The sequence below is a fragment of the Phlebotomus papatasi genome, chromosome 1 (assembly GCF_024763615.1).
Source record: "Phlebotomus papatasi isolate M1 chromosome 1, Ppap_2.1, whole genome shotgun sequence".
NCBI lineage: Eukaryota > Metazoa > Arthropoda > Insecta > Diptera > Psychodidae > Phlebotomus > Phlebotomus papatasi.
This window is the reverse complement of record NC_077222.1, coordinates 31,926,932-31,954,408: the sequence shown is the minus strand read 5'-3', so window position 1 is coordinate 31,954,408 and position 27,477 is coordinate 31,926,932. Positions and strand designations below refer to the sequence as shown.

Genomic DNA, 27,477 nt, shown 5'->3' with positions numbered 1-27,477 from the left:
CGTATGGAAAAATGAAATGTCGAGAGGCCCCTGCTCAGAAGCATCAACGAAAATATTTACCAAGAATTTCTCGTTAAAAGACATTTGAAGATCGGTTGTAACCCCTCAAAACTGAGATAAAGAAAGCTTAAAAATTTAGGTTCAATAAAATTGAGGCTCAAAATTAAAGAAATCCAGTTCTGAGTTCAAAGCTGATGACGAATTCAACTGATCTTATCTTCTCTGCAATTCTGAGAAAAAATTTTAAGCACTAAATTTTCAATTCGGCCTTCAAAGGTTGGGTTGTTGGGAGGTGATATAGGCCATCTTTTAAACATTTAAATGCAGAAAATGTTGAGTCAAATTTGAAAAAGATGTTGCGTCCATTGGCTTTTGACAAAGAATTGAAAGTTTTTAATTTTAAAATGAAGGGGCATCTCAAAATTTTCGTATTTCAGGCTTTTTTTTAATAATAACAATAATAAAATTATTTTTTTATCTGCGTCTGCCGCTGATTTCACAGCCGACCTCATCGGGTATATCGGCAGAACATAGCGAATTATTGGTCTGAGCCGGTACATAGTTTGAACGTTGAATATTAAAAAAAAAAAATCAGACAACATATTATAAAAATAGATAGAGATAAAGAGAGATAAGATAGAGATAAAGAGAGAATACAACTCTGCATAATGTTGATTCAAAGATTTAACGCTGAAAGAGCCATCTCAGGATTAAGGAATAAGATTGTATGTTTTAGATTCATCTAGACGTTCTCTTTCCTTTTCGCTTATGGCAAAGACGAAAACGTTTGGGAATTCTTAAATTTTGAGAATTTTTCTTTTTAAATGAGATTATGATTCCCACTTGAAACAATTTCCTTTCAAATACTAAATGTCTGTACAATCAACGACATTTGGTCATAAAGCTCACAAAACCATAACTCAGTCTCTATGAAACAACGTTAGGTGAGAATGAATCTGTGGTCACATCCGGTGAGTGCATTCAAGTTGTAATGAGATGAACTATCCACCAGGGATGAAGCATATATAGGCAATATTGCTAATTTATGGGGAATGCATAAAGTGGCTCAAGGTTTCATCTCCCATAAGAATGGAAATCTGGGAAGTTGCTGAATACCAATTATGCAATTGCTCATCAAATTTTCACTTTCCACACAGAAAATAAAAAATACAAAAAAAACATTAAAATCTTTTGTGTGAAAATCATCCGCAACGGTTGAGATTTCAGAATCAAAACCATTGAGACGTGACTGTTTAACACAAAAATTCTCATCTCACAGCGTGCAATGACCACACAATTAATCATTTCTCTGTTTTTCACGTGCAACACCAAAGACTTCTTTTAGCCTGTGAAATATTTGAAGAAAAAAATGTCGAATGGTACGAAGAGATTCGATTTCATGGTAATTCTTAGCATTGCAGATGATGGGAAAATGTGTGACAATTGTGAGAATAATTGAGTCACTGAAAGGTGATATGAAGTGAGAAGATATAATTGCAGCATCTCTGCCAAAGGTAAATATCTTTTGCCTCAATCGTTTTCCCAGGCAATTGAAATTGCAAGTCAAGTGCAAGATCTCAAAGTAAGACTCATGTATCAATAGTAATTTGAAATGGGAGAAATTGTACCAAGAACCATCTAATTTAAATTTTATCGAGTTTCTCATATCGTGATCCAAAAGGTGAATTTAGCATGTCAACAATTGCATTTTACACGGCATTTTAATTTTTTACTGAATTGCCGTGCTGAGATAGTAAAATATCATAAAATTGCAACACATTTTGGTACACCTGGGATGCAGAAGATGCATGTGGATTTGCCGACAAACTACGTCTACACGTGCTTCACCTTGTTTTTTTTATTTCTTTGATGCATCGCACTAAAAGTATTTCTGTAGAAGAGAGATCATGGATGAAGATATCTGAGGGATAAGTTAACCTACATAAAGGTTTTTATGCGTCGATTTTACTATCACTTGAAGTGTCTGAAATATTTGTTCCAGCACGTCATAGCAAAAAGACATTGAAGGAAATGATTTGCCGAGAATACAAAGTACGAACTAGAAATTGAAAGGAAACACAAGTCCACTTTTTCCTCAATCATCAATCTTTCCAATGCAATTTTGTGTATGAGTCACGCGTCATTTGGAATTGCCTATGAAATTGAATTTACTTTTTTTTCACAATGCAACTTTTTCTTGAGAAATGATGTGGAATAAAATGAAAAAGCTGTGGAATTTAGCAACTACCAGTAGCAGCTTCTTCTTGAAGAAGAAATGCGTGAGGGGAATAAATCCATGTTAAATGATTGTCAATTAGTCGCTAAGAAGTTTTTATTTGTCTTGAGGGAAATCTCCATTTCTTTGAGAAAGTTCTTTTACCTCTTTTACAAATGCAGCAATGGTAATTTAGGATTTTTATTGAAATGTTTTGTTGTTCAGATTAGGGATTTAGCAATTTAAAAAATTGCTCCCAGTCCAACCTTACCCCTTCGTTAATTAAATTGAAATTACAAGTTTAATTAAGCAATAAATTATGGCTTTAAATAAGCAATACAAGATAAAATCTAATAAGATTTAGATAGTAATGTTTAACTTCCTTTAAATGTAATTGAATATCAACGGATCCGGTAGTGCAAAAAATATATTGCTTTCCTTTTCAATACCAGAAATAAAACAAGCCACACCCATAATAAGACCGGAATTATTTGTTTTAATTTCACAAAATTTCTTCAAGGGATTTTACATTTTTCAATATCTGCTCTATCCATTATTGCACTAATGTTACGGGATTATCACACTTGCACATTAAAATTTTAATGTGATTCACATTAATTGTCGCTTGTGAGCGTCCAAATATGTTATTTGTGCCTTTGAGCCACTTAATATTTGGGATTTTTCTATTTATTGATATAGAAGTGGCCTTGGCCTGCAAAAATAAGTTTAAATTTACCTAAAGCATAAATATTTTTCACATTAAAAAATTAAAGAGAAAATCGCATTAATTTTTCGCATTAATGCTATAAATCAATTTGTATCAAATTTTGCGGGCCAAGTCTACCTTTTTATCAACAAAGAGATCAAATTTTGAATATAAAATTATTCAAACACACAAATAACACATTTGGACTCTCACCAGCGACAATTAATGTGAATCATATTAAAATTTTAATGTGCAAGTGTGATAACACAGTTACACTAATACCTTATCCCATATTGCAATGAAAAAACCCACGAGCCTCGGGAGAAGAAGTAGCAGGATAGAATATTTTGATTTTTTCGGCTCTAAGCCTTTCTCAATTCAATGGTCAAATTTTATGTGCAGGATATACCTGTGACTTTAAGTCGAGAGATGGCTTAACGTAATTATAATCAAAATAATTATTAGACTGCATTCCCATCAGTTTCCCAGTAATCCGTCTCTCGACTTAAGCCGTACTACGGGCTTCAGACTTGAGACTTAGCCATATGGCTTAACTGCTCCAATTGTTCAACAATCAAGATTTTTTGGAAAAATTTACTTTAGGATTGGACAAACGACCTAATTAATTCAGAAAAAGCAATAAAATTCGTTGCTATTTAAGATTTTAAGATCTTCGGGAACTGGGCTACACTTCTAGTCTGAAGACCGCTTAAGTCTGTCTAGGTATAGGGTATTAAGTATCACAAATAAATCCCTGAAGAGGAACATTGGATTTTCAAATTATCCAAAAATTTGTTTTTAAAATATCCAGATCCAGAAATTGAAATTCAGTACTTCAATTTTTGTGCCCTGTAAATTCCCAAAACATATAGCATAAGAAAGCAAACCACTGATGAGGGGGCGGAGTCTTAATTAAGGAAAATATTTTGAGAATTACAGATTGCCTGTTCCAAAATAAGTCATTGGGTACGGATATTGTACCCAAATCGGCGTGACTTCCTAAGGACTTTGAATATAGTTCAAGTAGTGATACCATCAAATTCAATAGTTCACTTAAAAATGAAGTATTATCCTAAATGAAACAAAAGTATTTTAGACCTTATGGTTCTCATTTCGACGTTGAAATATAAGACCACCTTACATGAGCATTTTATTAAATTTATTTTTGATTTAAGTGCACCCAAGCAGAAAATTTGAGAGCATCTAAAGAGCCTTCGTGGAGTTTAGTGGAAAATAGATTTATCAGTTACCCATCTACGCCATCTACGTATCTTAAAAACAAAAGTAGTGGAAACTGCACTACCTTCGCATGACTCAAGCTTCGGACAACTCAATTTTTCTTTTGTTCTTAATGGATTTAATCCATAACCCTTTTTTGAAAATTTGAGGAATTGGACCAACTATTAAAGTAATATTTTAATAGGCTAAATTAATATAAAACAGATTGAAAAAAAAATGAATTGTTCGAAGTTTGAGTTGTCTAAAGATAGCGCGCCTTTCCCTACTTGAAAAAAAATTAAAAAGGAATAACTTTTAAATTGAACAAATCAATAAATAATAAGTTGGGCCTTCAATTATTATTATCAAAAGCCCATTAAAAAACAGTAAAACATTTAAACCTATAATTATCTTCTTTTAGTACCTTTTTTTATTTTTAAAATAAATAAATAAATTTTCTTCTTTTTAGTTCTTTCTTATGTATTTTTTGCATTTTTGCTCCCATCCATAGCTTCTTACAACCTGAGAAAAAAAATTTCTACCGTTTCCCTTCTTTGAACTAGGTTGATCATCAACGCTGAGACGGCAATGGACGCAAACATAATGTCTGTTATTTCGCATTTAGAGAAACATGGTTTCAAATACAATTTCTCAATTGAAATATTTATCATGCACAAACAAGCATTTTTTGTACAAATTATACGCAATGAAAAATTTCATTTGGTGGCTAATTCTACCCCGGTCTCCCCTAAATCAGTATATATGCCAATAAATTATAATTCCATCCTAAGAGTGAAAAAAAGAAATTGCAGTATTGTAAAGAAGTTTTAATTTTTTTTAGAAATAAAAAAAGATCTAAAAAATGATTTTAGAGAATTTTATCTCATCTCTGAAATCCGTTAAGTCGATGGTTTTTATCCCTTTTAGGCTTGACAGAAACACTACCAAGTGGACTAAAGACTGAAACACTTAAAACATTTTTTCTAAGCTTTTTTATCCTAAATTTCCAAATTTATTTAAAAGTTTTAAGTCTTTGAAATTTTCATTAAAAAACTTTGAAAATTCAATCATTGCTTACTTTCCGAGATCTTTTTGAAAAAAAAACTTACTTTGCGGTGGATAAGATCATTCAAACCAGGTTCAACTGAAGTCAGATTTATGAAAACCAAATATTTCTTTTAAGTAGAAAGAGTTAATCTCTGACTTGAACATGAATTACAACTCATTTTACAAAATGAAATGTAGTGAAAAATACACCGCGAATGGTTTTTTTTTAATTTCTCCAAAAAATTAAGGTTTAAATTTTTTTTTTAAATCCTTTGTTCAAGTACAAGTTTAACTAATCTGCTATCAGGAAATGTTTTGTTTTTTTTGAATTTCAATGAATCTGTTATGGAATCTACACACAGAAAAATTTTGACTCTAAATTTAAGAATATATAAGATCCTGGGAACTTAAATTGGACGTGAATCCCCGAGGCGTTTAAGTTTAGAAGTTCTGAGCGAAAAAAATGGGTTAGAATCCCTAGCTCTTTCAAGTTAAGAAATCGGGAACTTAAGTTCAGCTTTAGCTGGAAAATGAAAAAAGTGTACAGATTTGCAAATTTCAACTAAAACTAAATGATCAAGGATTTAGAATTAGGGCATTGGCATTCATTGGATGGGATTTGAAATTAAATTCCTGGGTATTTCTGTTTAAGAATTTTCCATTTTTCTGTGTGTATAGGTAATCTTGTCCTCTAAAGTATTTTCAAAAAGTATTTCGAAAATTTGATCCTGAAGTCTGTTTTGTGAAATTTTTAAACAAAAATTAAAAAATTACAATTAGGGAAAATAAGCTGTTTTGTTTTTTAGCTTTCCTACCCTTCATAAAGATACTCAATGGGTCAGAAGGTAAAGTGCTTGCTCTATGATGCAAGCGTCTCGGGTTCAAATCCCCTTTACGTCCTCAGGAATTTTTCTAGCGTTAAAGGTATTCAGATTGCACAAGGCATGGGACTGACAACCCCATCCCTGTATAAGAAAAAAATAATAGGGCATGTCTAGAAATCCTCTTGCGGGGAGGCCTAGTTCCTCCATCGACTATTGTGTCAGCATTATTATTGCTATTAACCTTCGTATCCCCTTAACATGAATGGGTTTTCCCTTAGGCACATTTTTCATTTTGTGCAGGACAATTTGTTAATGAAACTAACTCGAGTTATGAATTTGTAAAACAAAGGTAGTAAAATTGTGATATATTAGTCTATTGCAAAACCTATTTATATTCCCTTGTGGTGACATCACACGGAAGAGTGATTTTGAAGCTATAGCCCAAAAGATGGTCTGAAGGTTGCCTCTTTTAGCATTTTAAATGGCACTTTGAAGCACTTTCGCACTGAATCATGCAATAAGAGTTACAATTACATAATTATATATTGAGATTGACGCTGATAAACTTGACGGAATGATAGATAAGATTCTTCAACAAAGCAATTCATTAAAAGAAGAGATGCAAGTTGCCCAATGTTTTGTCTCTCAACGCTGAGAAGTAAAATAAAGAGGTGTTAGTTACCTTCAAGTACTTTGGTGTAAACAATAATAATAATATAAACTTTTTAGAGAAAAGTCTGAATGGATGGAAATTGAGATATCCATGCACTTCTTTCTGGCCAATGCTGCTTTCCTTCTCGTGAATTTATTTTGCAAGATACCTGGAAGATCTCGAAGACATTGCACTTCCGCAATTGTAAATTTTGCTAAATATCATTTGCATCTACTTAGTTTTTCCGCGAGAAAGTACTCAATGGTTAGAGGTGTGTAATAAATTCGGTAACCTCCTCCCATTGAGTTTTGTAGATTAAATTACCAATTAAACATATGGCATTGTTCTTGCAAGAAAATTTATTATTCTGTCTCCATTTCTCTCAAACTTGACCCATTCTTCTGGAAATTCTTACGAAAACCATCAAGCCGTGAAGTGTTTGGTTGTAAATTTTCTGCTTACATTTCCGTGGAACGTGCTTCAAGACACTTGGAACATTGCTCTTTAAATTAAACTCATCTACTATTTGCTTTAATAAAGTTCTGACCATTTCGCAGAAATTTCCTCACACATTAAACTGTTCGCTTTCTTTAGATGCATTTTACTAGGTCAACTGTCTCATACACCCAAATCCGTTAATGAGCCCGGAAAAACTGGTGCACAAATTGTTCTAAATCATTTATTTCTGTTATGTTTTCCTTTTGACAGAATGCCACCAAAATGAGCATTTTGTATGAATTGGGAGACCATCTGTGGGAAAATTTATGATGGATATCTGGATGGACAGACTCATCAATCACAACGCAAAGAATACAGAAAACAACGATTAAGCACGTGCATGCCAAGGATGAGAACATTATCTACAACAATGGGCCATTTGGCAAATTGGTGCAGCACATTTAAGAAGGTGCGCTTAAAAGGGGTGATTGATGTCCAGAAGACACGAAAGAGTCGACTAATCCACTACCTAATTGGACTTTTCTGGATACTGGAATTTTTTGGGTGTTTCGGGAGGACCCTTGCGAATCATCCTCCCAGGTTTCTAATAGACGGACATTCCGAAATCGTACTTAGGCTAAAGGAGGGCCCAGACACACCAGTTGGATCATTAATTTATCGCCTCAAAGGAGTTGATCCAGATGGAGATCCTCTCACCTTTGGAATCAAGGATTCAATTCCAGGAAGTGAAGTTCTAAGAGTAGAGAATGTCGGGATGAATCAAGCAAATTTATTCCTTGCTCAGGAATTAGATAGAGAAGTAAGATTTTGATACGAAGATCTTGGAAAGACAACTAAATTTTCTTATTTTCCAGACCAAAGATGAATATTCGATAGTGTTAACGTTGACGGACAATCGCCTGGGGGATGGAAATTTCGTTACACAGAGCCTCTTACTTCTGGTTGAGGACGTCAATGACAACGAACCTGTCTTCAAACCCTTTCAAGCTGCCCTGGAAGTCCCGGAAGGCAGTCGTCCAGGAGTTATTACAACTGTCGAGGCAACTGATAGCGATGAGGGTGCTTTCGGCCAAGTCATCTACTACCTCCAAGAATTAGATGGTGATAACGATGTCTTCTCCATCACAACAACTCAGGGAAAGGGCGTAATCCGCCTAATGAGAGACCTCGACTACGAACGCAAGAGCCTCTACCAGTTGCGCATCCTGGCCGTTGATCGAGCAAATCAAGGCAAAGTTAACACGGGAAGTGCAGCTCTTTTGGTCAAAGTCAAAGATATGGAAGATCAGCCACCAGAATTTGTCGCAGTGACTCCGGTAATACGGGTGTCTGAAGACATTCCGGCGGGTTCAAAAGTTGCTCACGGTAAGTGAAATTTGCATCAATTTTCTGCTTCTTGAACAACACCAAAAAAATGCTAATTCCTGCGTTTTCTCTCATCTTACAGTTAAAGCCATTGACGGTGATCGGGGCGTCAACAATGAAATTCGGTACTCTATGAGAAATGGCTTTGGGCTGTTTGGTATTCACGAGAAGTCAGGTGTTATCGTTACAGTTAAGACACTCGACAGAGAGAATCCCGACAATCAAATAAATGGGGCGTATATTGTGGAGGTTGTTGCTACTGAAAATTCCAAAATTGTCAACCCACCACCATCCGTTAAAACGGAAATTACCATCATCCTAACGGACGTGAATGATGAAACACCACGTTTCAGGGAAACTGCTTACGAATGCGAAGTTAATGAAAATGCTCAAGAAAATACACCTATTACATTTCTTGGACATTCTTTAATCAACGAAGTCTTTGATCATGATCAGGGCCTCAATGGTACCTTTGATCTAGCCCTAGTCCCGCCCAATGAAATTTTCGAAGTCACACCTAGCCGAGCAATAAATGAAGCAACATTCCTCATTCGCGTTAAGGATTCCACATTCTTGGACTTTGAAAAAGTTACCCAACTGAACTTTACCCTTGTAGCTCGGGAAGTGGCTGATAAGACCAGATGGACTGCAGTTCCAGTTAAGATTCATATTCGGGATCAAAATGACAATTACCCGGAGTTCGCGAACCGGATATACGAAGTGTCAATCCAGGAGAACAGCGGCGTAGGAACTACGGTGGGTCAAGTAGATGCTTTTGATTTGGATTCAGGAAATTACGGAACTCGCGGGATTAGATATACAAACATGGGAGGAGGAATAGCTCATCTACTGCATTTAAATGCCATTTCTGGAGTAATTACTGTGAAATCCCCTGGCGGACACTCTTTCGATCGTGAACTAGTATCTAGGCATTACCTAACCGTTGAGGCTAGAGACAATTTAGGACAAGGCAATAGGAATACGGTTCAGTTGATCATCAATATCGAGGATGTCAACGACAACTCTCCAGTCTTCGTCCAAAGCAAATATGAAGTTAGATTGATGGAGAACAAGGTGGCTTTCGAAACTCCTTTAATTGTCGAAGCTAAAGATAATGATCTTAATGGAACAAAAAACAGCGAGATTACATACGAACTCGTAGATGGAGAATTTCGAGATAACTTTACTATCGATTCGAAAACTGGTCTCATTGAACCAACAGGACCTATGGATTTTGAACTAATCGCTGGAGGATCTTCAAACATACGTCCACTCTATCTCACAGTTAATGCCAAAGACGGAGGTATTCCTAGTCTGTCAGCTCGGGTTCCCGTTGTAGTCTACCTTCACGATATCAATGATCATGCTCCACAGTTTCAACACTCCTACTATCGTCGAGCTATACATGAAGACCTCCCCAGTGGATCTTCAATTTTGGAAGTGAAAGCTTCGGATAAGGATGGATCTGCTCCCAACAATGTTGTAGTCTATCGAATTCAGAAGGGTGCAAGTGACAAATTCGTTATCGGTAGCGATACTGGGATTATCTCAATAGCACCTGGAGCATCTCTTGATCCAGATCTCACCAATCCAAAAATCGATCAATACTCGCTTGTTGTTGTAGCACTGGACAGTGGAATAGGAGATCAACAACTAATGACATCAACAGTTGTTAATATTACAATAATCGATGTCAACAACAAACCACCCCATTTTGCAGATCCTGGAACAGTTTCTGTTAAAGAAAACACACCGGTTGGAACTTACGTATACCGGTTAATGGCTACAGATCCTGACGCTAAGCCACTTTTGAGATATAGCGTTGATACTTCAACTTCTGAAGCACGATCTGAAGAAGGAGCAATTGTTAAGCTATCTGAATATGACTACCTTAGCGCATTTGAGATTAATCCTGTTGATGGTCTAGTTAGGGTTGTTAAGCTGATAGATCGAGAGAAAGTTGAACAGATCAAACTAGGGTTCACGGTTGAAGATATTGCAGCAGCCAAAGGAAGACAGACCGTAGCTGGAACTCTATCAATAGTGATTGAAGATGAAAATGACAACAGCCCGAAATTTAGGAAACCATTTTATAAACGATCAATTACTGAAAATAGCCCCAATGGTGTTACGATAGTTAACATTGTGGCCTACGATGTTGATAAAAATCGCACAATAACCTATTCCCTGGAAGGTCCTTCAGATATCACGAATCTCGTACATCTGGATTCTGAGTCTGGAGAGATAGTAGTTGCCAATAGGATTGATCATGAAGTACACAAGTGGCTAAACTTTACTGTAAAAGCAACAGATTCAGGGGTTCCTAGTCGATCCTCTCTCGTTGATGTATTTCTGGACGTTATAGATGAAAACGACAACAGACCATACTTCTTGGGAGATATGAGAAATCTTTCTGTAGCTGAAAATGCTCCTATTGGAACTAAGATAGCAACTGTTCGAGCTGAAGATGCAGATTCTGGAGATTTTGGGAAGATCACCTACTTAATGGACAGGATCAGTTCCCAAGGGAAATTCACCATTGATGCTGATACAGGGGTTATTACTGTTGCAGACAAAATCGATAGGGAAGTTAAGGATGACTACATGATCGTTATTGAAGCTTGGGACAACTATCAATTTGGTTATCTCAGTGGGGAGAGTCGGAACACCTTCAAGCAACTTTTGTAAGTTTAATTTTGAATATACTCTAACTATTAATTTCTGAAATATGTATGTATATAATCCATTTCAGTATTAAGATTATTGATGAGAACGACTCACCGCCTGTTCTTCACTTTCCCGTGGGATGTGTGCAAATAACCGAATACCACGATCTTCGAGAATTCGTAGCAAAGATTAAAGCTACTGATGCAGATGATCCAAAAACTCCAAATGGAATTGTGGAATTTGAGTTGTTGTCCAATGAAAGCGCTGATTTGTTCAAAATCATTAAGATTGATTCATGGTCAGCGGCAATCTTTGCAAAAAACTCTCTTCAAGGATTCTATGGAAACTACACACTCACGATATCAGCTAGAGATCTTGGTACTCCAGCCAATGTAGTCTCGCGAAAACTTGAAATTTGTGTATCCGATTTTAACGATCATGCTCCAATCTTCGTATCTCCAGCTAACAATGTTACCATTAGAATTCCAGAAAATGCAACAGTAGGAAGTTTTATAATCCAAGTTGTTGCCCGAGATGACGATGTTGGACCGAATGCAGCTGTTTTGTATCGCTTGAAACCCGATCCTATCGGTAGTTACAGGATGTTTGAGATAGATTCCAAAACAGGAGTGATCTCACTGAAGCATCAATTGGATCGGGAAAGACAGAGAATTCATGAGATAAGAGTTGAAGCATACGATCAAGGAATTCCTACTCCACTTAGTTCTGATTTAGACCTGACAGTTTACGTTCGGAATGTTAATGATTACGAGCCTCAGTTTTTAGTGGAGGAGATCACAGTCAATTTTACCGAACATGCTCATCCTGGAACCGAAAAGAGAAAACTCCCAGACACAGTTGATCGGGATGAAGTTGATGAGCTAGATGATCCTCCAAGTGTCGTTTGCTATTACATTGTTTATGGGAATGAGGATAAGACTTTCCAACTGGATCCTGAATCTCACATTCTCACAGTTTCCCGGGAACTTGATCGAGAAATCCAAGCCAATCATACTCTTATCATAAAAGCCACTGAAGATTGCATTAATGTTCCGAAAGCTCTGAGCGTTGGAGGAGCTATGTCTGCACCAATAAAACGACAGCTTCCTGAAGTAAACAGGACACTACCGATCCGGACGAAGACCTTCAGCAGCAAATATGTTGACTATTTCGATCGTTTCAAGCACTCGAGGAATCTACGAAGCATCGAAGAGGAAGTTGAAGACTTCAGGGATCCCATTTACGAAAGTTTGGAGAGTGGAGCTTTGCTGTCGGAAGACAGCACCCTCGTGAGGGTCACTGTCTTTGTCAATGACATTAACGACAATGCTCCAAAATTTATAAGCAAAGTATTTACGGGGGGAGTTACCACAGCTGCAGACTTTGGGATGAAATTTATGCAAGTCAAAGCTATCGATAAGGATGATGGGAAAAATGCTAAGATCACGTACTACCAAATAGGATCAATCCAAAAAACCCTTACGGAGGGCTTGGAAAATTTACAGAAACCACCATTCCTGGTTGATGTTGATACTGGAGAGATCCAGCTCAACTTTGACCCATTGAAAGGCATGAAAGGATACTTTGACTTCATGGTTATTGCCAATGATACAGATGGTCTACAGGATGTTGCTCATGTCTTTATCTACCTCTTGAGATCAGATCAACGCGTAAAGATCGTTCTACGGCAACAACCACCAGAAGTTCGCAACAAAGTTGAGGATTTCCGTAGTGTTCTGGGTAAAGTAACTAATGCCATTGTGAACGTGGATGATTTCCGAATCCATGAAAACAAGGATGGATCTGTGGATAAAACAAAAACTGACGTATACCTTCATCTGGTGGATCCCATGGATAATTCAATTCTTGAAGTGGGTGATGTACTCAGACTCATTGATCAGAATATTGAGAAACTGGATGATCTTTTCAAAGAATTCAATGTACTGGACACTCAACCTGCCGAAGCCTTACTACTAACCAGCGAAATGAGCGGGAAATCCTTCCTCATCTGGTTGGTATTTTCCAATCTCATTGTAGGGGCTCTTCTGATCATCGTTTTAGGACTCTGCATGTCCCAAAGATCGAACTACAAGAGGCAATTAAGGGCAGCAAGGGTCAATACTTATGGTTGGTATCTTGATAAAAAAATATCCTATTTCTTCAGTGTAACTTTGATTTTCTACCTTCCAGGTCCTGGAGTGTCTGATCTTGCAGGTCGCGGAATTGCTTCAAGAGTGCCAAATACGAATAAACACAGCATGGAGGGTAGCAATCCAATCTGGTTGAAGGCATACGAAAATGAATGGTTCAAGAATGATGACAACTTTAGTCAAGGTAGCGGAGGAAATGACTCTATAGACGAAAATATTATAGTCAACGATCAATACAACGCGAAGCAGAATAAGCAAATTAATACTCATAATGACATCAATCGACAATTCAACGTGTATCAGCAGATTGACAAGCTCACCAATGCTCACATCCTGGCCAAGAAGTTGGAGACGACAGAGCTGTAGGGAATGGAAGATGTGTGATTCCAGCGACGTGGGATGCATTTAATTTATGAATTAATTTATGTAGAACAGATGCCTTTTGTATAATCAGATTTTTGGAAGAGTATTAAAAGAGTCCTTTTGGATGGAGAATAATCTTGAGATTAATTGTCTTGGAAATTCTACCTATTGGTGGAGGAGGAGATTGCTGAAAATAGATTTTTTCAAGTATATGTGATTCCTAATAATCTCTTTCCTATTGTGGTTAATCGTAAGGAAATATCATGCACCCCAGTTGAATTAAATTTCTGCCAAAATTCTTCCTGTAATTTTCTAATCAGGAATATTGATGGCAAAAATCATTGCCTGAGATATGCTACATTTTAAGCTTACAAGTTCAAGAACTAAGTTAGACACCGAATTGAAAGCCTACAAAAATTTATTTAAACTTAAATGGATGCGAATTGTAATTAATGATGTTGATTCTTTTGCTGTAAATCAGATAGTTTTAGGTGAGATTCTTAACAATCTTACCTACTATAATCCTACCAAAATTTCATATCTTCCGATCGGCCCCAAACCTTGCCAAAATGTGTTTCGCCACTTCCTGATCATGAATATATGGGTAGGTAAGTAACGTTCCTGGCCGAACGGTCGCTCTTTGTAGTTTAATAGCTCCCGAACTAAGGAAGATATCGACATGCGGCTTCATTGTCTCCCACCCCCCCCCACCCCTTCTTCCGCCATATGGAATACCCCCTTTTATTGTTTTCTCAATAGCTCCGCTCCTATTGCATCGATCATTCTCAAATTTTAGTATGTTATAGCTCGGCTTTAGATCATTTGATTAATACCAAAATTAAGGATCCAAAAAAAATTCTTAAAATGGCCATAACTCCGGTTCTAATTGTCAGAATTTAAAAAGTGAGAGAGTTTTACAAAGTTCTCATGAAATATCACTTCCTCTTCTAACATCGGAAGTTTATAAAACTGCAGCTAACTTCAATTTTTTAAGTTGAATAACTCAAAAATTCCTTTGTTTATTGAGCTAAAATTTCAGTATGTTGTAGCCGCAGAATATGCCTATCAAACAAAAAATATTAGAAAGTGTTCAGTCAGTTATAATTGATGGAAATTTAACAACACGGATTATGACCTGGATTCGAATTTATTCCTTCTATAGCTTCACACTGTGTTTCTGGGATGTTTGTCCCCTAGTTCAGGTATGGAGATACTTGGGATAAATCGGGACAAAGGGATTTTTTACTACCACTTCACATAACCCAGAGCATGTGAACACCATGATCTGCATTTGACGATCAACTTTCATTTTGTGGGTATTCCCGGTGTGAGTTTGATTAATTTACATAGAAAATAAGCAAATAAATTAAAATATCGCATTTTTTAAAGTTTTAAATGATTTTTAAATGATTATTTCAATTATTAAATACAATTTCCGTATATTTATTATAAATTTCAATTAAGTTTTTTTCTTTATAAACTGTCCAGGCATTTCGAGCTTTTTTTATTATCTGTTTTTATTTGTTTATTTTTTTTTTAGTTTGATACCAATCATTTTCCAAATTGTTTATTATTTTAGTTTTATTTTGTTTCAGCTCTCGTGAATAAGAAAACGGTTGTAGCCATTTAATGATTAGATCTTCGAATAATCTATTTATATTCTTAATAAATGTGAAATTGAACACATTTTTAGAAGTTTACTTGGGCATGAACTCTTTAAAACTCTTAATTTTTGTTTTAAGTAAAACTGGAGAAAAAAGATCGCATAATTTATAGGGAGTTTATCAGGAACAAGGTCTTTTTTATTAAGTTGAAATTGTTAGATCTCAAAAGTCAACAAAACATTTTTTTTATATGTACGTGTTCCTCCTTAAATTAGGAAAAAGATAAATTGAGTGAGATTCTTTAAATTTGCATCTATATTATCCTTTTTTATTCGACATGCAATCTAAGAAAAATTGTTACTTCTCTATTGAAAAACTAATTACAATATTTGAAACTCTTTTCTTTAGGTTAATAAAGTTTTTATTCGAGAAAATTCCTTCAAATACTCCATGTAAAATAGAAAATAAAACGGATAATGTCTAGAATTTTCCGAGAAAAACATATATCAATTTAGAATTTTACTCTTGAGTGATTGTATGTATATCAGTATCTACTAAATTTAAAATTTTCAATGTTCTTTGTATTTTTCTTAAATTGACTATAGTTCTTATATGTGTTCTTATAGAGATAAAACCGAATTCTGAAATAATTCTGTAATAATCGAAAAATAAAAAAATCCTCAAACTGTCATTAAAATAGCGGAAGTTCGAAATGATTATCAAACATTGCGAAACTATCATGAATATTTGTCGAGGTTCTCGTTACAAAAATACTCGTCAAATCCGAAAACAATAACTAATTAGCCGCTAAGAAAACTTTCCTTGGCGAAAACTCGTAACCTTCATAACATTTAATATGCCTTGCAGATCGAAAATTGATTTGAAAAATCACAAAAAAAAAACAAAAAAAATGAGAAAATATTGAAGATAATCCTTGTCAAATTACTTAAAAAAAGAAAAATTAACTGGTATTTGGCTTTATGTTACAAAAATCTCTGAAAATTCACTTTCGCATTATTTGACAATTTTCAGAAAATTTATACAAAACCACAAGAAAATGAGAAAATCTATATACGTATAAATATGTATTTATAATTGAATTAGTATAAATGCAAAGGGTTTTTTTTAAGTTCTTTTTTACTGTAGTAAAATATTATATTAAAAAGAGAAATTTGCCAAAAATTCCGGTGCAGTCATTTAAGTGTTAAGAGGAGTCGCGATGAATAAATAAAAGCTTATAACAATGTTATTTAATTGTTTATTCACTCATTTAATTTATAATTACTTCAGTATTCAGGGCCATCGAAAAAACGAGTTCAGAAACAAACAGCCTCGATTATCTCGGCTTGTGATGAATCGATGAGATCAAGTTCTAGGGAAAAATTATAGAGAATATTCTAGTTTACATTTCACCCATATATCACTTTTCTGTCACTCCATCCAAATCCTTGATATTTTGGTTTAAATACAAAATTTGTATAATTTCACGAATTTTATTCAAGATAACTGAATGGCGTCTCCCAACTTCAGCTCTAAATCGAATTTGCTTGCATTCCGAGTTAGCTCACGTTAAGAATCTCACCTACAATAAGCTGATTTAGGCTTATCACTAGCGTGTATTGAAGTTTTTGATCAAATTTTGATCCGAATTGATCCAGCATAGCAAAATTCCGTTAATTCAAAAAATGGTGGGAAAGTAAACCCTTTAACGCCATTTTGGAAATCCGAAGAAACTCTTCAAATGTCCATGAAAATGTTTCGGAATTCGGAAACTTTCATGCAGCAAAAAAAAAATAGTCAAGAGAGAGTGAATTTTTGACCAATTTTCCGCGGTGTTTTACACAAAGAAAACCTGAATTGTAAAGTGAAAAGTGTCAGAAAATCAGTAATAGAACTAATCAAGTACCTTTTTGTGCAATAATACTCTAAAAACAATGCGTGGTGCATTGCTGAGAGCGAAAAGTTCAAGAAGCTTTTTCAACATAACCTCACCGGATTGTTTACATTTTTCCCGGAGAAGATTGTACATTTGTTCAGGGAAATGCAAGTCTCTGAAGGATTTTATGCCTAAAATCTGGGTGCCAAAAACAGTGGAGCCACCCTACAAGCACATTACTCAAATTGGAGATCCGATTCTGAGGCAAAAGGCCGGAAGTTTGCCTGTGGAAGAGGTTTCAAGTCCGGCAATGAAATTTCTATTTGAGCGCATGATTTCTGCTATGAAGTCATTCAAATTAGTCGGAGTGGCTGCTCCCCAGGTGGGAATACCTCTTCGTGTCATCGCCATGGAATTCCCCAAGGCTGTTCTGGAGAATTACACCAACGAAGTGGCAAAGACGAGAAACATGCAACTTCTACCACTTACGGTGGGGGCAAATGGTGCCAAATTAATCTTTCAACCAGGAGAATTTATCACCATTTCACCCACAGGTACTGGTGAATCCTGAGCTGAAAGTCACGGATTTTTCCAAGAACACTTTTCCCGAAGGATGTGGCAGCATGACAGGTTTTACAGCGAATGTGACCAGGTACAATGGGGTAGAACTTTCAGGATTCGATGAAAATGGTGCACGGAAGACAGTAAAGCTGAATGGATGGAATGCCAGGATTGCCCAACACGAGATGGACCACCTGGAAGGGACGATTTTCGTGGATGTCATGGACAGAAAAACTCTGCAGCTCAATTGCTGGGAAATGATAAATGCCCGGGAAGGTCGAGTCGAACTCCGATATTACTCCAAATAGCGCCAAAATTGTTCTTATAGAAGCGCCCTAAGTCTAAATAAAATTGCTAAAGTTCTCTAAATGTTCTTTAATTGCCTGCCGGAAGATGATTGATCGAGCAAACTCTCAGGACAAAAGACAATGTGGCAACACGGCAAGGACGTCAATCACGGAGCATTCTTGGCAAAAATAAAATGATTTCAAATGATTGCGGGAGTTTGTGGCACGCAAAAAAATGGGGGTCACAAGAACGAGTAAAAGTTGTGAGTGCGTGCCAGGAGAAAATTTTCCCATTCCCAGGTATCCATGTGAGGGGTGGGATGTTTTTCTGGTTTTGCTGATGAGTACACACGCCAGAAAAATCGCTATCTCTCTTTTTCCTAGGGCGTTTTTATACGGGGAAAACTGCTTGCAGGGAAATTCAGGAGTTCCCAAACCCAAAATTTAACTTCATGCAGAGTTGATGACTTTATAGATTTGAGATCAAAGATAAAATGTTAAAAAAATGGCAGAATTTTAATTGACTAAAATGGCTTTTTTCTTTGTTTTTGGATGAGTTAAACAAAATTCAATCCATACCAAGGCTGGACGATTAAAAAAATAAACATAAATGGACCCGAAATTAGAAAAACCAATGATAAGGCCAGATAAGCTTATGGTAGCCAAGATTCCTCCAGGCGACCTCGAAATGCGTGCAACTCGGAATGCGTGAAAATTCGATTGCGATCTGAATTCTGGGGCTAATGGCTCTGGCATACCTTTTAGATCAGGAAAATTTTATGAGAAATCAAAATTTACATTCCTTCTTTCTCATACGTTTGCATATGTCTATCTCATTCTTTCGCATATCAAATTCGATTGAGCTAAAATAAATTTGGAGTGATGTTTAAAAGAAGAGGAAGAGTGCGAAAGAATGAGATAGGCATTATGCAAACCATGTGCCAAAGAAAGGAATCAGAATTTTGACTTCGTGAAATTTTCCCGTTCTGAAAGGTCTGCCGGAAGCATTAAGAATCGGTGGTCAAAATAAAGGGACAGATAATCCTAACCGGCTTATGTAGGTGAGATTCTTAACGTGAGCTAAGTCGGAGTGCATGCAAATTCGATTTAGAGCTGAAATTGTGAATCGCCATTCAGTTATCTTGAATCAAATTCGTGAAATTATACAAATTTTGTATTTAAACCAAAATATCAAGGATTTGGATGAACTGACACAAAAGTAATATATGGGTGAAATGTAGACCAGAATGTACTCTATAATTTTCCTATGGAACATGATCTCATCGATTACTCAGAAGCCAAGATAAGCGAGGTTTTTTGTTTCTTAACTTGTTTTTTCATCCAGAGTGCCCCAAGTAGTGATTTGTTGAACTTCAACTATATCAAAGAATTGTTGTATTTTGTGGGACTTTCCATTTAAAATCCTATTTTAAGTGTCTTGGTGGAGTAGAGGCAGTCAAATTGGCATCTGAGTTATTTCAAAGCGTTATTATGGGAAAAATCGATTTTTTCACACTTAAACGGCAAAATCAGAGTGATAGCGTAGTCTGAGCGGAAAATGATGTATGGACGAAATGTAGAGACAAATGTCCTCTACAATTATGTCGAAGTAATCATCAAAATCGGTTCAGCGACAATCGAGATAATTGAGGTTATGTGATATTGAAAATGGTTTTTCGACTGTGGCGCCCCTGGTGTTGGTTCCACGAAGTTCAAATATTTTAGAAAGTTGTAGCATTTGGTGAGATCTTTCGTTTAAGCCCTCATTCATCAAAATCGGTCACATAGAACCGGAGATATGATTTTTTGAATTTTGTGAACTTTGACCCCTCATATCTCCGGTTCTGTTTTAACCACAGCGCACATTTGCACCATTTTGGAAACGTCCTAGACTGGACTACAACATACTAAAATTTCATTAACTTGCACAATGCCGTTTTTGAGAAAAGTGACTTTGAATTTCGATGAATTTTGACGCTATCACAGCGCCACCTGTGGTGACTTTTTGAACTTCCATCTGAAAGTGCTCATCGAGACGAAACCAAAAAGGTAAAATTTAGGTCGCTATGTTAATTAGAACCGGAGATAGAGGCCGGTCAATGTTCGAACTTTGACCCCTTATAGCTCGGGTCAGGGGTTTTAGATCGACTTAAGGTTTTTTTTGTTTGATAGGTATAATCAACGGCTGCCAAGTTTGAGGTTTGAGGTTTGGCCAAGTTTGAGGTCGATCGGACGACATGAAATTTTGTTAGGATTATAGTAGGTGAGATTGTTAAGAATCTCACCTAATAACATTGGCTCGACGCAAATTAGGTGTGATTCCTTCTAATCACACCTATTGCAATCTTCGGATTTTCTCAAAGTGCTCCGATCAAGATGAAATTCACGGGGTATATGTTTTGAACATCCCTGATGCCGAAAATCATAAGCCGGCAATTTCGGGTCCGGCTGCCGTCCGGCCGTCCGTAGTACGTAATATCTCTGGATTGGATAGAGATATCTTCATTTTTTTAATATATCTACGCGCGCGTACGACGATTTCTGTGCTATTAGTTTTTTGAAAAACCGGTTCTAAACCGGTTAAAAATCACGTTTTGTAGTTTATCTCGAAATCTAGGTATGCAATTTTGAATTTTTTATATTTACGTTTAGTCCAGAAAATTTAGACCAAATTAAAAAAAAGCAAGGCATTCGTCGAACGGTTCTTGAGATATTTAACTTTAAAGATTTCAATTTTTAAAAAAAATTTGCTAATAGCGTCAGGCGGGAAAAAAGCGGGAGAAGTAGCGTTGGACAAGCTTTTCCATATATATATAGCACTCTCTCTCTTTCTCTCTCTTTCTACATAGTGAGTCTATATTCGAAGATTTGTAAGGTGGCATATACAATTCACGATCCGCGATGTCTTTCGCGGATCTTCGCGAGGCGTGAAATTTTTCGCGGATTTTCGCGGGGCGCGTAATTTTTCGCGGAGTTTCGCAAGTCGCGTATTTTTTCGCGAATTTTCGAGGGGGCGCGTAATTTTTCGTGGGTCGTGTATTTTTTCGCGAATTTTCGCGGGGCACGAATTTTTTAGATGATTTTCGCGGGGCGCAAATTTTTTTTCCTGATTTTTGCAGGGCGCGAATTATTTCGCGGATTTTCGCGGGGCGCGATTTTCTCGGGTCGCTGACAGAGGTTCTCAATTAATGTAAAGTTGAGGCCTCTATCTCTCATAGTTTCCGAGAAAATCGACTTTAAAGTATTTCAGATGCGTTTATGCGTTTTTCATCCAATTTTCCTTATTAATAACGGTAATATGCTTCATACACTTTAAGAATTATTAAACGAAATTTGCATTATTTATGAATAAATATTGTTCGGGTTTGCCACAATCCAAATTTGCAATGAAGGAATCACACTTCTATAAGCTGATCTAGGCTTATCACTAGCTTTTATCCGTTGGCGCTACTTGTGCCCCTTGTGCCTTATACAGTAGACTCTCTCAAATTCGGGCATATAGGACCGAAATGTCAGCCGAATTAGACAGAAATTCGGGCGACATGTGCATATAGATATTGAGTTTACACACTGATATATATCGTAAATTGCATGAAAATCCCTCAATAATGCAAAATCACATCAAAACTAAGACAAACCATGCTAAATTTGAGCATATTTGATTCATTTGATAACCATAATCAAACTTGAAAAATGACAACAAACCAACCGTATGCCCGAATTAAAAAGTAGCCCGATCTTAAAAGAGCCGAATTTGCGAGAGTCTACTGTATTCGGAATTCGAAAGAGCTTCATTCTGCTCCATATAAAATGATTGAGATACGGAGGCCCTGCTTTATCCCCAAGAGCATTTTCATCATAATGAAACTATTTTTCCCCTGACCGGAAGGTTTAATAAGATTTTGCTCACTTACCTCGGGCCCGGTTGATCATCTGCTACTGCCACTGGAGTCTGCAAGAAAGAGAAAGAGCATTTATACGTTTCCCGGAAAACCGATCCAAAACAAAAGTATCAAAGCAAGAAATCGCAATTATTTTTCAAGGATAAATAGAATCTCTTGGGACTCACCAGGCCTTCTGGAGATCCTCGCTGGAGATGCTGGGGAATTCCCACCAACAGCTCCCGATGATCCTGGTTCTGCTCCTCCTTGATGGTACTCAACAGCGATCTCCACGCACTCTTTTATGCACGAACTTGATTAAATTGGCTTTTACATTTGAGACAAATGCTTCCGGAGACCAAGAAATACTACTTTTGGAGCCTTAGAAGCGTGTGGATAAGGGCGTGAAGGTGGAGGGTATCTCTTTTACGTCCTTTCGCGCCGAGTTCCTCTAACCTCACTTTGATTATTCGCTCCCGGAAAGTCAGCAAAGGTACTTGCTTTAGTCAGTTAATCAGTGTTTTAGTCAAAAATACGCTACACATTTTTCTGAGATCCCCACAAACCCATCCACTACAGAATTTTCCGAGGAAAACTGCAATTTATTCACAAAAAACACTTGCACTCTTTTCACTGAAACACTTTATTTCTTGAACTCACTCACTACTTTTTTTTCTCCGTAGAAACTACCACTAATGCTTCACATACATGAGATGCCTAAGGATCCCCACTCACGTTCACGAATGCCACTGAAAAACTAGGAAAAACCCGCGTGAAAAAAAAAACAGAAAAGAGTAGAAAAACGCGAGAGAGAGACTCGAAAAAGCTTCCAAGCTTCTCACACTCACATAGTGAAACTAAAGTCAAAAAATGTAGATGGCGCATCGAAAGGGGAAGGGAAAGGGCACCATTGTGTTTATTTTGTGCTTCCTCGATCTCGAAACCGTTCAAAGCCGGTTTGGATCCCTTTGAAAAATGGAATAACAAAAATTGTGTAAAATTTTATTTTTGCACACGGTAATTAGATTTCACACTGTAATTCACATTCACAAAATCTATTGGGCGCATTTTCGTGGAAATTAAGCAAGAAAATTTATGAAACACATGAAACATATAAAAAATTACATTTGTAAGGTTTTTAAGTATATTTCACCAGTGCAGTGAAAAAAATCTGGAAGGGTCGAAGAGATATTGCTATTTTGTAGAGAAAAAATAATTTGTGTGTGAATAACAAAAATTTTACGCGCAGTTTTTTGTTAATCATTTTTCAAAGAGACCCCAAACCGGCTTTGAATGGTTTCGAGTTTGAGGAAGCATAATAAATGTTAACGGTGCTCTTCCCCTTCTGTTGTGCGTTGAGCCATCTTCATTTTTTCACTGTTTCGCTGCGTGAAAAGCTTTTAGAAGCTTTTTCGTGGCTTTCCCGCGGATTTTCCCAGTATTTTCAATAGCATTCGCGTGAGTGGGTTTCCTTGGGCATCTCATGCATGTGGGGGTTCAGTGTTTTCTGCGGGGGAAATGGTGATAAGAGCAAAGAATAAAGTGTTTCAGTGAAAAGAGTGCAAAGTGTCTCTATGTGAACAAATTGCAGTTTTCCTCGGAAAATTCTGTTGTGAATGGATGTCTTTGGATCTCAGGGAAAAGTGTAGTGTATTTGTGATTAAAAAAGCAATCCTGAGTGCTCTTAATTGTTCCCAAATAAGAAAAGTAAGCACCTTTTGCGGGTTTTCCGGGAATATGAATAAATCAAAGTGAGGTTAGTGGAACTCGTCGCGAAGGACGTAAAAGAGATACCCTCCATCTTCACGCCCTCCTGAGGCTCCAATAGTAGTATTTCGTGGTCTCCGGAAAACATATGTCTCAAATGTAAAAGCCAGTTTAATCAAGTTTAGTGTAATGTGCATAAAAGAGTGCTTGGAGATCGCTGTTGAGTACCATCAAGAAGGAGCAGAACCAGGATCATCGGGAGCTGTTGGTGGGAATTCCCCATCATCTCCAGCGAGGATCTCCAATAGGCCTGGTGAGTCCCCAAGAAATTCTATTTATCTTTGAAAAATAATTGTGATTTCTTAAAGAATTCCTTTGATAATATTAGATCGAATTTCCGGGAAACTTCTAATGCTTATAATGCTCTTTTTTCTTTCTTGTAGACTCCAGTGGCAGTAGCAGATGATCAACCAGGCCCGAGGTAAGTGAAAAAAATCTTATTCAACCTTCCGGTCAAGGGAAAAGTAGTTTTACTATGAAGAAAATCCTATGGTCATTAATATTCTTCATTTTTTGATACGGTCTGCGTTTTCTTCAGTGATAGAAATTTACTTAGATGATGAAGAATAGTTTTTTTTTAGTTGGATTAAGAATTTTAGAAATTATTCCTCTTATTAGAGATAATTTTATGCTGCGAATTGCGAATGTTAAAGTCTCTTTTAGTAAAATATCCAAACATTTAGATTTAGATACTTTGTATGAAAATTTCTTTTGAGGGAGTCCTCAAAAAAATGTCCTAAAAAAAAACGTGCAACTTAGGGAGCTTACAATTACAACTGTAAAGAATCGCGTCAAGCAAACTGTCCTCGGCGGCCGAAATGGGTAAAATTCACTCGATGCTATTCTTCGATTTTCACAGGTGGTTTTCGATGATCCATGTTCTCTGTAGGTTATTTTAGCAAAATGGCGTGCTTTACTTTGTGGAGAATTACCTATAAATATATTGTGGTGTTATAAATCTGTCAGGGACTGTGTGTTTCTTGGGCTTCCTTCTACCGTTTGTGATATTCACGTACCTGGAAATATATATTCCTTTAGTAAATGTCTTCAACAGTGATCCGGAACGTAGGCGGCTGGATTTTCCAGAAGACGTTTCCTCGATGACCGCCAAATGCCCTTCTCCAAATCCACTGAGGCAGTGAAACACACTTTTCACCTTCACCAATTATTTTATTTACAAGTATTCTCCTCTTAGATTTCACTGAACACGTTTAACTCTACGTCACGTAAATTTTTCTGTAGTTTGAACTAATATTTAATTTATAATTCACAAAATAAACTTATAACTTTTCTCTCCTCACGTCTCTTTGCAAAATCAAGTCTTACGTAATGCCCATACTCGTTCCCCTTATTCCCCTACTTTCTTTCCAGCTGATCTCATTCACCACTTTTTCCTCTTTCTCTCTCCCTCCATGCATGTTCAAAATCCAACCGTCTGTCTTTTGTCTCTTATTTTTAAGAGGTCTTATAGAATGGAAATTCTATACAACTTAATTTTTTCTCATGTTATAGTCCTAATGTAGCACTACCCGCAAATACTGAGGACCAATTTTTGAAATTCTCACTCGCATCCGCGAGCTCTTTAGTGGCCGAGAGAAATTGACTCGCACACCCCAGAAATTCTTGAGTACGTGTTACGAGTACTTTATGTTATAAAGAAGTCGTTACAGAAAGATTTGAATCTACGGGGTGTGCGAGTGGATTTCTCTCGGCCGCTAAAGAGCTCGCGGGTGCGAGTGAGAGTTTCAAAAATTGGGCCTCTGCTTTTTAGCACAAAACTTAACATCTTGAATTTGACATTTTTTTTTATTTGACATTTCTCCCAAAAAACATAACTTTCCTCATGTGGGTAGACTACATTATGTCGCGACTGCCATATATTTGTAAAAATTCATAAATTAGGTGAGGACTTAGTAAATAGTCTGAGTGCAGAAGGCCAACAAAAAGAAAAATAGATCATTTAAATCGGTTTATGACATAATATTGGATATAGTAAGGGTCGGGGTACAATGGCTTGGAAAGGGATGGATAGGACCTATCGTTAGAAACTAGAAAGGTCTCGATTTCAGCTACAATATTTATACTAAAATTTCATCGAAATCCATTCATAAACACCTAAAATTGAGTCCGGTCAAGACATTTTTGATTATAGCTCAGATTAGGGAATATCGAAGGAGGAGTGTGACCCACCATTGGAAAGGTATTGACATTAACTACAACATACTGAAATTTAATGAAAAAGCATCATCTTTTCGAAATATTCGAAATCAAATTTTCGAAAATCCAGTTTTCAATTAATCGGACCTTCGATTAAATCAGATGTAGAGTGTTCAAGTAGTCGTATCATTTAACGAGAGTTTCCAAATCACTATAATTTTTCAAATTCTGATAATTATAACCGGAGATATAGCTAATTGAAAATCAAATTTTTGACCTCTTATAGCTCAGGTCAGAGAAGTCGGAGGGGCTTAATTTTCTTTATTCGAAAGATGGGGGGGGGGGGTATGGATCTGACATCATCAGCTTCTGAGTTTCTATCGACATTTAACCTTTGCCGAAAACCGCTTCTCGATATCTCTCTCCGTTTTCCCTCCAGAAGTGGGTATACGACGAACGATACGTACGGGACGTCCACGTGAATCGATTTTTAGCGCACATCATATTCGTGATACAGAAGTGTCAAAACGTGTACATACAAAGTTTGAGCGTGATCTGACGAGGTCATTTTTCACTTCGGATCACAAAAGCTGAGATTGTAAAGTATCTCAGCTAACTACTCTAGTTTTAGTGCTATAGCTGTGATAGAAAGAGTGGTTTCGAGAAAAATACACTGGTTCGGAATGTTTCAAATACAGTAGACTCTCTCAAATTCGGGCATTTGGGTCCGAAATGTCACCCGAACTAGGGAGAAATTCGGGCAACAAATTGCTTGAAATGCAACGAGTTTTTATTCATCTGCATACATATATTGAGTTTACAGTCATATATATCGTGAATTGCATGAAAATCCCTTAATAACGCAAAATCACATCAAGACTAAGACAAATTATGCCAAATTTGAGCATATTTGATTCATTTGATAATCTTAATCACACTTGAAAAATGACAACAAACTTTTTTCAAATGTAACTGCTGCCCGAATTAAAAAGTAGCCCGATCTTAAAAGAGCCGAATTAGCGAGAGTCTACTGTATTCGTCGTTTTTGGACACTTAAAAATTCTTTTTAAAATAAATAATATCCTTCATCATTCTTAATATGATTTTACGTCATAAAGCGCAAAAATAAAAAGGAAAAAAAAAAGTCTGGTGGATATAAGGTCCTTAAGAACAAGTAAAACAACGGTGTCCCAAAAACAAAAACAATTTTTTTGACTATAGTAAGTTTTTTGTCCTTTAAATAGTATGAAAAATTAGTTTTATTATTAGGACACCGGTGTCCCATTAGTTTTTGAAGGATTAAAACCGTTTACAATTGTGTAGTAGTGATTCAATCCTAATAATTATCATGATAAATGAAAAATCGTCTTGTCCGAAACTGTTTCTGTCCCAAAATCCCCGTTCTACCCTACACCAATGAAATAAATAAAACTATACTTTCTACTGTTCCTCTGGGTAGTGTTCATATCTAGAAGATACATATGTCACTTGTGCTGTTTCAACTCAGTTCCCGCCTAAATTTTCGATAAGTGGCAGGTTGGAGGAAATTTTCCGAAGAAAATACTGTCGATTGTTTTATGTAGAAGAATGCTCACCATGGAATTTCTGCACACTTTCTCGCCGGCAGCGATTTTCGCAATAATTGCGGCAAAATTGCCTCATTTTCCCAAACGATCAA

At 36.5% G+C, this 27,477-nt stretch overlaps 3 protein-coding genes across 3 annotated transcripts in view; 2 read left to right on the top strand and 1 right to left on the bottom strand.

Moving 5' to 3' along the window:
- Nucleotides 1-456: 456 nt before the first annotated feature.
- LOC129798827 (uncharacterized) overlaps nt 457-27,477 on the bottom strand; it is a 70,482-nt gene continuing 43,461 nt past the window's right edge. Inside the window, exon 2 of the mRNA XM_055842217.1 lies at nt 457-661. The gene's annotated coding sequence lies outside the window, so the exon portion shown is untranslated. The remainder of the gene's footprint in view (nt 662-27,477) is intronic.
- LOC129798833 (cadherin-23) lies at nt 7,390-13,790 on the top strand. Its single transcript, XM_055842224.1, has 5 exons — nt 7,390-7,920; nt 7,976-8,486; nt 8,569-11,170; nt 11,239-13,280; nt 13,344-13,790. Exons 1-5 carry the CDS (start codon nt 7,396-7,398, stop codon nt 13,667-13,669), a joined length of 6,006 nt encoding a protein of 2,001 aa, XP_055698199.1. The 5' UTR covers nt 7,390-7,395; the 3' UTR covers nt 13,670-13,790.
- LOC129798831 (peptide deformylase, mitochondrial-like) lies at nt 17,020-18,076 on the top strand. Its single transcript, XM_055842222.1, has 2 exons — nt 17,020-17,636; nt 17,701-18,076. The coding sequence occupies exons 1-2, from the start codon at nt 17,205-17,207 to the stop codon at nt 18,013-18,015; spliced, it is 747 nt and encodes a 248-aa protein (XP_055698197.1). The 5' UTR covers nt 17,020-17,204; the 3' UTR covers nt 18,016-18,076.

Bases quoted from the DNA above. Each gene is read 5' to 3' on its own strand.
- LOC129798833 (XM_055842224.1), top strand. From the start codon at position 7,396: ATGAATTGGGAGACCATCTGTGGGAAAATTTATGATGGATATCTGGAT. The intron at 11,171-11,238 runs GTAAGTTTAATT...AATCCATTTCAG, and splicing joins AACACCTTCAAGCAACTTTT to TATTAAGATTATTGATGAGA. The intron at 13,281-13,343 runs GTTGGTATCTTG...TCTACCTTCCAG, and splicing joins AGCAAGGGTCAATACTTATG to GTCCTGGAGTGTCTGATCTT.
- LOC129798831 (XM_055842222.1), top strand. From the start codon at position 17,205: ATGCGTGGTGCATTGCTGAGAGCGAAAAGTTCAAGAAGCTTTTTCAAC. The intron at 17,637-17,700 runs GTGGGGGCAAAT...TTTCACCCACAG, and splicing joins TGCAACTTCTACCACTTACG to GTACTGGTGAATCCTGAGCT.